General features: G+C 43.0%; 2 protein-coding genes across 2 annotated transcripts; one reads left to right on the top strand and one right to left on the bottom strand.

Annotated features, from left to right (window-relative positions):
• The first annotated feature begins 890 nt into the window (after positions 1–890).
• Positions 891–5,859, top strand: bzw1a (basic leucine zipper and W2 domains 1a). Its single transcript, XM_068590967.1, has 12 exons — positions 891–983; positions 1,954–2,027; positions 2,112–2,288; positions 2,584–2,678; positions 2,779–2,844; positions 3,185–3,320; positions 3,416–3,525; positions 3,669–3,839; positions 3,986–4,132; positions 4,251–4,389; positions 4,483–4,605; positions 5,149–5,859. Exons 2-12 carry the CDS (start codon positions 1,964–1,966, stop codon positions 5,178–5,180), a joined length of 1,260 nt encoding a protein of 419 aa, XP_068447068.1. The 5' UTR covers positions 891–983; positions 1,954–1,963; the 3' UTR covers positions 5,181–5,859.
• Positions 5,860–6,173: 314 nt separating this feature from the next.
• Positions 6,174–8,650, bottom strand: si:ch211-246m6.4 (transcription factor 15). The gene is made up of 2 exons (XM_068590664.1): positions 7,987–8,650; positions 6,174–7,361 (listed from the first exon to the last, which is right to left on the bottom strand). Exons 1-2 carry the CDS (start codon positions 8,569–8,571, stop codon positions 7,326–7,328), a joined length of 621 nt encoding a protein of 206 aa, XP_068446765.1. The 5' UTR covers positions 8,572–8,650; the 3' UTR covers positions 6,174–7,325.
• Between the last annotated feature and the right edge of the window lie 1,533 nt (positions 8,651–10,183).

Below are 10,183 nucleotides of genomic sequence, written 5' to 3'. Positions count from 1 at the left end.
GTTTGACTCGTACCACGGGAGAAAGAGCTGCTTCTCCTTCTCCTTCTCATTAACAGACGAGGCCACACACACATCTACTGCTATCGGCTGCTTTCAATTGTTACAAAGTGACCAGACCATTTATTAACAAGTGTGTTCTCTCAAACAATGGATAAGATAAGATAGTCCTTTATTAGTCCCTCAGTGGGGAAATTACGAGATTACAGCAGCCCTTATTCACAGAAATGTAAGTAGAGGTAAGATCAAGTAATATAAATAAACAGTAGAACAGTAATAAAAACACAATTTAAAAATTAAACCGTAAGAAACAAAAATATGAAATATACAGATGAAATAAAATAGTAATAAATGAGTATAAAGTATCAAAGTATTGCACCAGGTGAGGTTAAAGTGTTCACATTGTTCAAGTGTTCAGAGTGGTTTGTGGTCTACTGGGGGCTTATCTGTCATGGCTTATCAAACAATATACACCGTTCAAGAATTAGCAGCATTTTCAATTTCCAATAGAATATACTATTAAATTAAAGTGCACAAGCAAACAGGACAGTACTTTCAACAAGTATAATGTGAAAGTGTAAATATGAAGAATGAAGGGATCTCGTTCAGCTTTATTATTATCATCCACAAAATTAATAAATATATTTATATTATTTTTTTTATTGTTTATATAATTTTATTGTTTTTGGGAGCAAGGGATATAAGTATTATTAATAATTTTTTTTTTTAAACTGTTTATTTATATATAATGTACTTATATTCCCTTGCTCCCAAAAACAATTAAAAAAAATATAAACAATTAAGAAATAATATAAATATATTTATTTATTTTGTGGACCGGAAACCCCCTCTAAATGGCGCATGCGCAGTGGGCGGAGCCAGCGGAAGTCCTGACGGAGAGGTCTTTTTGTTTGGGCCACCGAGAGAGTCGACAGTTTAGTTTCATTCCCCTGGTTAACAACCGTTTTATATCTGCATTGCTTTCGGTGAGTACTTGTATTTGAAGCGTCTCTGTCTCGTCCCTCACCGTAATCTCGTCTTTTAAACACTAATATGTCTTTTGATGAGCTGTGAAATACCGATCAATAAGATTAAACCAGCATGATTAGCGAGCACCGAGCAGCGCATGGTGAGGCCCAGAGCTAGCTGCTGCTAGCTGCTAGCTGCTGCTAAAGCTACAGCCTCTTTTCCCCCGATCCTTCAGTCCATACACTACTGAATTAAGGGGTTTCTATCCAATATGGCTGCTTGATTTGAGATAAAAAACGCACTCTATCTTTGTGTCTTTTGTCTTCATTTCCGCGTGTGACTTTCTTTAAAACGCCCTCCTCTAAACTGACTCGCATGATAAATCACATTCTTTAAATCACACTATTTGTTCATGCAACCATGGATAAAGATGCATTAATATAGCCTAAAGTCAGTGGGTTTTTTCTGTCAATACTTTTCAACAACTGTGGACACAGGTTTTCTTTTGTCTTTTAATACTTTATTGTTTTATTTATCAGAAGGCCCGATAAACGTTTATCACAATTGAGTTATTGTTTTTAAATGTCATTATTATATATGTATGTATATTATTGTATTATTATGGATATTTACAAAAACAATACTATTTACGAGGCTCAAAACGATGGAAAAATAGGATTGTTTTGCTTGAATTGAGTTTATTATTTTATTTCTTAAAGGGAAGCAAATACATGCACAATATACACAAAATGGACTTTTAAGAAGAATGCACAATAATAAACACATCTTACAATTAAAGTTAACGAACAAGGCACCCAAAACAAAAATGTAGCCAGACTACAACAAACAGTATTTACTAGCTTTATTTTTTGGGTCAACAGAGGAACCTATGTAACTTCAGGGTTTAGCGTCGCCCGCCGCTGGCACCAGCGGCCGGAAGGAAAGGCAGCGTCTTCAGTCCACAATAACACCATGTACTGTTTTCAGGGTGTCTTTTATGAGTAATCAAAAGCAGCAAAAGCCGACGCTAACAGGCCAGCGGTTCAAAACGAGGAAAAGAGGTTTGTGCTGTTTTCTGTTTTCACACATCTGTCATGATGATCCTGAGTTTTGTTGTTGTTGACGAATCCGTCCTGTTTCGACAGATGAAAAGGAGAGATTTGACCCTACTCAGTTTCAAGAAAGTATCGTACAAGGCTTGAATCAAAGTGGCTCTGATTTGGAAGCGGTCGCGAAGTTCCTTGATGCCACTGGCGGCAAGCTCGACTACCGTCGGTATGCAGAGACGCTCTTCGACATCCTGGTGGCCGGCGGGATGCTGGGTGAGTCGAGCGAGGCGTCGTTTACGTGTGCGTTCAGGTCTCGACATTTAAAAGAACTTGAGCAAGATATGACGTGCGATTCCTTCCCTCGGCTTGTTTGTAATAGCATGTGTGTTGAATTATTGTGCAACGTTTTACTCGGGCACAGAACATTTGCACACAAAGACATCGACACTCTTTTTGGTGCAGTATGCAAAGCTGATGCTAAACATTATGACTGCATAGAAAATCTGTGTTATTGAAGCATGCAGCAGCTGCTGTGACTCATTCGGTGGCTTCTCTCTCTCTCCTGCAGCCCCAGGCGGGACTCTATCCGACGACATGACCCGCACCGAGTTCTGCCTCTTCACGGCACAAGAAGACCTGGAGACCATGCAAGCTTATGCTCAGGTAGAGGAAGCACGTCGCGTAACAACTCATCGAGGAATCCTTTTACAAGACGTTTAAGGATGGAATTAACCTTATTGTGTTTTTCCACCCGGAAAAAAAGGTTTTTAACAAGCTGATCAGGCGTTACAAGTACCTGGAGAAGGGTTTCGAAGAGGAGATCAAGAAGGTGAGTGTCCTATTTTGTTTTTAGAGTGATCTCGCAACTTGTGCTGGTAGGACGAGTTTCGACAGGTGTATTGTGTAATTTTAAATGTGCAGTTGGCTTACGATGTGCAGTGGATCGCAACGAAAGTGGTTTGTGCAGTTTAAGTTTATTGGGTTAGGGTTGGTTTTGTCACTATCACCAGAATTGTGTTCTCCCATGAAACAACAATGAATCTATAAAGCAGATTGTTTGCCAGCTGCAAAACAAAAGTTGGAGCTAAAGCCGCACCTACCGGGTCGTAAGCAGTCGTGGGATTAAGAAGCAAGCCGCTCTAATTTTTTTTGCTCTCCGTCCTATGTAGCTGCTGCTGTTTCTTAAGGGGTTCACTGAGTCGGAGCGCAACAAACTGGCCATGCTCACCGGCATCCTGCTGGCCAACGGCAACATATCAGCCTCCATCCTCAACAGCCTCTACAACGAGAACCTCGTCAAAGAGGGTAAGCGTCTTCTCTGAAGGCTTCTTTCTCTTACGGTCCGCCCCAAAATGTTGCTTCTGGACCCAACGTGTCTTGTTTTTTGTTTTTTTGTTTAGGCGTGTCTGCAGCCTTCGCTGTCAAGCTCTTCAAGTCATGGATCCACGAGAAGGACATCAACGTGATCGCTGGCAGTCTCCGCAAAGTCGGCATGGACAACAGGCTGATGGTAAAGTCACTATTTGAATCCGTGATGCCCGGACATTTCCGCCTTCCCCGCACACGTCGTCACATTTTATGTGTGTGTGTGTGTATATAGACGTTTCTGTATGCGCATGAACTCGAAACCTGAAACCTCCTCCGACCCCACAGGAGCTCTTCCCTGCCAACAAGCGGAGCTGCGAGCATTTTTCTAAGTACTTCACCGACGCCGGGCTGAAGGAGCTGTCCGACTTCGCTCGCAACCAGGAGTCCATCGGCGCCCGCAAGGAGCTGCAGAAGGAGGTCCAGGAGCAGATGTCCCGCGGAGACCCTCAGAAAGAGGTGAGGTCGCTATAATGGCCAAATGAAGGGGCGGATGTTGCCTGTGACAAATGAGTAAATGCACATAAACAACATTGCTGCAGGATGTCGGTGAAGGAGTTGTGTGTGTTATTGTGTTAAATGTCTCTTCCTCTTCACTGGTTCAGATCATCATCTTCACCAAAGAGGAGATGAAGAAGTCCAACCTCTCCGAGCAGGCCATGATCGGCATCATCTGGATCAGCGTGATGAGCTCCGTGGAGTGGAACAAGAAGGAGGAGCTGGTGACCGAGCAAGCCATCAAACTCTTGAAGGTACGGGGTACAACATGGGACGTGTTGTTTTTAGATGAATGCAGGAAGCGTGGGAGTACAGTGATGATTAATCGAGGACTGCAGTGACATAATTTAGGATATATCCTTGTCTCCTCAGCAATACAGCCTGCTGCTGAAGACCTTCACCTCCCAGGGTCTGTCTGAGCTCAGCCTGCTGCTGAAGATCCAGGAGTACTGCTACGACAACATCGCCTTCATGAAGGCCTTCCAGAAGATCGTGGTGCTCCTCTACAAAGGTGGGCGTGGCTTCCTGCACACCGCTCCCCTCGTCGTTCAAGGGCCTTTCTGACATTTTTTAGAATTGTTTGTTTTTCTTTCCTTCATGGCAGCCGACGTTCTGAGCGAGGAGGCCATCCTGAAGTGGTACAACGACGCCCACGTGGCCAAGGGGAAGAGCGTCTTCCTCGAGCAGATGAAGAAATTTGTCGAGTGGCTGAAGAATGCCGAGGAAGGTAAGACGATAAGAACACAAACACACACGCTGACGCAATGAACCAGTTTCCCAGCAGGTTTTTCCACTAGGCATGGCAGGTAAAGATGTGTTCATAATAACTACACAACACACACATTTGTCTGTGCAAAGGTGAAGCTTTTTATTTCGTTAACTCATACTATTTTAACTGTAATTGTAACGGCTACTGTGACTTTGTCGCAATGTTGTAGCAATGTATTGTGTATAAATATACTATGAGCCTACTTATTTATAAGTTTTATCATCACAATATTATCATATTGTTGTGCAATTCCTTATGCATTGAAATGTAAATGTTATCACAATGTATTTAATTTTTTTTTAAAGATTATAATTTGTATTTTATGTGAAAGCTAGTTAGAAAAATTGTTTTTCTTTGGTCAAGAGATTCATGTTGCAACTGTGGATTTTAATTTAGAAAAAAGTGACGACAATCTTCACGTTGAATGTTAAAATAAGAAGTTGAGGCAGTAAGTGATTCTCAATGTTGGAGTATTGATCTCTTGGTGTCGTTGATCTGCAGAGTCTGAATCGGAGGAAGAGGAGACGGACTGAAGCCTCGCCGCCAGATGAGCTCTTTTCTTTTCCCCTTTTGTTTTTCTCAGATAGCAGCAGGACTTCTTTTACCTCCTGTTACTTCTTCTTCTTCCCAAACAAAGATACACACACACACACACACGCTTCCACCACTCAAACCATTATTTAAACTAAATTTCAAAGCTCCTTTTTAAGTGAAGTGTTTCGGCGTCGCGACTCTCAGTGGAAGCAGAAAACGATGAATACTTTCTCGCTTTTTCAATCTTCTTTTTTTTTTACTTAGTTTTTTTGGGGGTATTCTTGTTGTACTTCTGTAATAATTTGGATACAAAACATTCCACGTGATCACAAGGGCCGTTGCTCGTGTGAATCAAAACGAGGATTTTGAGTTTGCGTTCTTTTAGGGGCGAAAAAAAAAAACGAGAATCTTTGCCAACTTTTTTTTTAAATAGAATATATATATTTTCTTCTTCTTCCCTTTTTGACTTTTTGTTTTGTCCGGCTCATGATTTGGCAGCAGTTGGGTCCTAAACTCCGCCCCTTTCTTGACGTTAATGGTGTCTCAAGGACACGCCCCCTGTCGGAGGCCACGCCCCCTGTAAAATGCCTCGCCAGCTAACTGATTATTATTGGTTTCTACTTCAATCTGATATGAACCGACTTTTTTTATGAAATAAAGATTATTGAAATGCTTAAACTGTCTTTTTTGTTTTTTACGCATCATGTTTAGTTATAATAATTTTTGTTGTAAAATATATTTAGAATTTTTTTTTTTAATTTTAAATATGTTTGTAATTGACCACAAACATATTTAAAAACGGATTTTCTCACTGCAACTTAAAGAATTTATCTTGGTAGTAATGTGATGAGTTGGCACCTTTTTTTAAAGTCTTGTATTACGAGTAGCTGTTTTCTTTTAATATTTAAATCCATTAGAACACATCATCTTCGTAGAAATAACTAAATTACCTTTTAAACAAATGTGTGCAGACAGAAAACCTTTGACTTTGATATTTTTATTTTTTTGTATTGTACAAAAATACATTTCTCTTAAGCAGCTCCAGGACTTGCGATGTGCAAAGGACCCGAGCGTCCTGTGTTCAAGTACGACTTCATGCACGTCACACGTGAGGGTTCGAGGTAGCCGTCATGCTTGAGGTAGTGTGCTGCGCGTTCATCCGCATGAGCCGCGTCATGAATACCAAGGCGTCCAGCTGATCAACGATTGCGTTTACTGATTCTCCAGATGAGTGCAAAAGGCAACCGATGCACTTTGCAAAATGTCCGCTTTGAAAAGTGATTGTGCAACAATGCAAAAGTAAACATTAAACCACACAGCAAATGTATTGATCGTTTTAACTTTTTTTGTTTTTTGGGTTTGCGTCAAAAACACCTGAGAAAGAAAATTGAAGTGGTCGAGGATTTCTGAATCGGGAAAATCTTTGAGGCAAATATGATTTATTTAAACTATTCCTTAGTATTTTACTTAAAACATAAATTGTTTCTTTGATTTCTGTCAAAACAATTAAAGTTAAAGTTGGAGAGAAGACGTCACGGCTGAATATTTAGCTGATTTCATAACGAGACTTGATCAAAGAAACTTAACTATTAAGAAAACTTAACTATTTGTGGTTATTTTGACTGACGCAAAGCACAAATCAATACCATTTTGACGACTAGTTGATTAATCCATTTGTCTTTTTCTACAAAAAAGCACCAATATTTTAATCTAGTATACCAGAACGTTATCTTCAACAAACGGTAGGAGTGTTGTGTTGATGCAGTTCCTGCCGTTCACCACTAGGGTCAGTTGACGTGCCTTTAAAAGTGAATAATCGCGCCGCGACCAACGGCCCTTGAAGGCATCGTTCGCGCCTCTCAACTGACAGCAACCGCTGCGCCTTAGTTTCCTTCATGTGGGTGTTTTTTTTTGGGTGTTGGGGGTAGTTTGTACTATCGGTGGGATCAAAATAGCCCCGTCAGGTGCAACTTTACACACGAGCTCAGGTTACAGCGCCGGCAGCAGCACGGCGACGTGAACAGAAAGTGCCTTTTTTTTCCAGTGTGGATTTGTTTCTCTATTCCCAAAAAATAAATATATTTATATATGTACAACGACATGTAAACAGCTTGGAGGTCGAGGGCCCGACCCCCGCCCGTCCTTCACACAGCGGCCGAGTGCTTCCCTCCATCTCTGAGCTGTGGAGGCAAACAGACCAGAGTTCAGTGAACGCACCACGAGATCATAACAACAGTTATTTATAGATTTGTTTCATTTTTCACCTTTATTAAAGTTTATTATTTACAATACTATTTACAGCTGATGCAGAGGAGTTTAAATATAAGAAGCAAGGTTGAATATTGTACTTTTACTCTGCTGGAAATACAGTTTGACATACTCATAATATTATAGTCTATTTATAACTGCAAGATGTCCAGCCAAACTTCTGTAAACACTTCTAACCCACAACACGTGTGTGTGAAAGCTAGAAACGACCAGTGTCTTTAAATATGAACCATTTTAATTCACATGTGCAGCATCACAAGGTTTGTGGGTTCTTTTCATCCCCTTTAATGTCACTTTTTCATCTACAAACTCTCTGCTGCCGTGTTCCCCTCTACCAACGCGCAGGGATCCATTAGTTTGACCCCCAGCAGCAGCAGCAGCACCTGCAGGGGATTTATTTCCACGAGAGAGCGAGGCGGCGGTGGCGGCCTCCGCGTCGTGCTGCGCGCCAAAGTGGCACCTGCAACGCGTGGCACGGTTTACGCACGAGGCAGCGCCGCGTCACCGCGGTGCAAACCGGTGCGAGCGGCCGCTCACCAGTTTCCTCTGGTTGCCGAGGCAGAAGGTGCAGATGGGCCGCAGCGAGGCCGCGCCGCCGTGCAGGATGCTCTGGTAGCCGAGGCACGGCTGTCCGTCGCGGCAGTCCTCCCCGAGCACCAGCACGTTGGCCAGGTGCGAGATGTAGCTGGAGGCCAGGCGCAGCGTCTCGATCTTGGAGAGCTTCCGGTCCACCGGCTCGGTGGGAATGAGCGTGCGCAGCGCTGTGAAGGCCGTGTTCACGCTGTGCGTCCTGTCCCGCTCCCGCGCGTTGGCCGCCTGCCTCTGCTTGCTCACACCGGCGCCGCACGCGTCGTCGCCGCTGCCGCTTCGCCGCCTCCTCCTTCTCCGCCGCCTCCTCCGCCGCATGCCAGTCTCCTCCCCCTCCTCCGCCGCCGCCGGCTCCCCGCGGGGGCTGCAGTCGCCGGTGGACTTCCCGTCGGAGCTGCTGTCGCTGCCGCTGTCCAGGTCGTCCAGGTCGGAGGCGAAGCCGTCCGGCTGCGCGCTGCTGCCTGTGGACCTCATCCTGGCTCTGCTGCGGACGCACTGGAGCTGCTGGGGCCGTGCGCGCGGCCGGCTGCACATCACTTTATCCTGACGGGTGAAAATAGCACCGGGGAGCCGAGCAGCTGCCGCCGATCCGGTGACCGAGGGGGTTTGCGCCGTCCTGCGCGTCGGCATACCACTGCTAATAAATGACGGCTGCTTGGGTCGCCAGCGCGCCGCGGAAGAGGGAGGACAGGTGGAGCGAGGAGGGAGGAGGGGGAGGGAGGGCACCTGTTGTGGTCTGGAGCGCGCGGGTTTATATCGGGCTCCACTGATATGGCGCTGCCTTCAAGGCCAATTTCACATCAGAAATCACTTTTTTTTTGGCCAATATTCAGTGTTAAATACAAGAACAAACTCCTCATCGAGGAATAATAGTTTATTAAGTATGTTAGTTATGGATAATATGCATTTGCTAAATAAAATAATATAATAAAGTAGCATTGTGCTTCACCTTTCATACCAATGTGATGCATTTAATGAAAAGTGCAGCCGGAATAAGCAGAGAAATGTAAAAATGGAGAGCAAAAAAAAAAATTCATTTAAAACCTTTCAATGTATTTTAGATATAAACAAATATCAAATATTATTTTTTTTAAAAACAATTGTTTTAGCAGAGATCTGATCTCACTGCAACTAAATATGTGTTATACAAATTGTATTAATTATTAAGTGAAATGATAAAAGAAAAAAGTATATATTTTTTAAAGTGACTATTTTGTGTCCTCGTTTAAAGACAAATGACTTAGAGACGTGGTATACTTTTACTTAACTACCGTTTTCATGTACTTTATACTTCAGATGACTAAATAAAACATGTTAGAATGCAGTACTTAAAGCAGTAATTGTACACAATGTATTGCTACTTTTACTCCTGTGCTCCTGCAGCACAAATGCAATCGCATGTTTTCATAATTCTTCACCCTCTCGATGAGTTGAACAACTCATGACTGTGTGTTTTGTGTTTGCAGGATGGAGGGTGACTGTTCTGAGCTCCACTGAGTGAGCGGTCCAGGTGGACGCGTCCCGTGTGCCCACCAGGATGGACCCCCCGCCCCCACCTTGCCCAGTGCCATCTTTGGGTGGTGGATATAAATATCTGTGAACGGACGATGCCTTGTGTGCGTCGCCGGAGCCCCCCAGGTTGTTTATTTCCTCTGTATGACATCATCACCGAGAAGTAAGATCTAAACATGTTGACGTTCTCTCAAGTTCAGCTGCATTGTCGTGCAGTTCTGTTATTCTTGACGTTGTTGTTTCGCCACCAGAGGGCAGTAAACTCCCTCATGATGGACTCGGGAGGGTTTTAAGTATAAAAACACAAGATACGGACTCATCTCTAGAGGTCAAAGGTCATCTTGCTGCAGGATTAAACTTGGAAAAAGGAACAGATTCAGCAGATTTAGCTTCCATGCAAAAACATTCAGGCTCATGGAAGTCATAGAATCTATCTATATAAATGTTTATTCTTTTAATCAAACTATTGTCTCTCATTCATTTGTCATGTAAGGTTTACTGTATGCTTTGAATGCTTTTAATTGTATCCTCATTGTTAGTTTAAATACTACATTTTATCACTTTTTACAGTTTACACACACATTTCACACAATGTTTGCTCATGAACATTTGGTTTAAAGTTATAAAAATGTGG

This window comes from Clinocottus analis, unplaced genomic scaffold (assembly GCF_023055335.1).
Source record: "Clinocottus analis isolate CAN_PGR_092001 unplaced genomic scaffold, fCliAna1.0.p SCAF_24, whole genome shotgun sequence".
In the NCBI taxonomy this organism is placed as follows: domain Eukaryota; kingdom Metazoa; phylum Chordata; class Actinopteri; order Perciformes; family Cottidae; genus Clinocottus; species Clinocottus analis.
The sequence above is the reverse complement of the archived record's forward strand: the minus strand, read 5'-3'. Positions and strand labels throughout refer to the sequence as shown.

Coding starts and splice junctions, on each gene's coding strand:
- bzw1a (XM_068590967.1), top strand. CDS start 1,964: ATGAGTAATCAAAAGCAGCAAAAGCCGACGCTAACAGGCCAGCGGTTC. Junction 2,679..2,778: donor CCATGCAAGCTTATGCTCAG/GTAGAGGAAGCA, acceptor CCGGAAAAAAAG/GTTTTTAACAAGCTGATCAG. Junction 4,133..4,250: donor AAGCCATCAAACTCTTGAAG/GTACGGGGTACA, acceptor TTGTCTCCTCAG/CAATACAGCCTGCTGCTGAA.
- si:ch211-246m6.4 (XM_068590664.1), bottom strand. CDS start 8,571: ATGTGCAGCCGGCCGCGCGCACGGCCCCAGCAGCTCCAGTGCGTCCGC. Junction 7,362..7,986: donor TCGGCAACCAGAGGAAACTG/GTGAGCGGCCGC, acceptor TTGCCTCCACAG/CTCAGAGATGGAGGGAAGCA.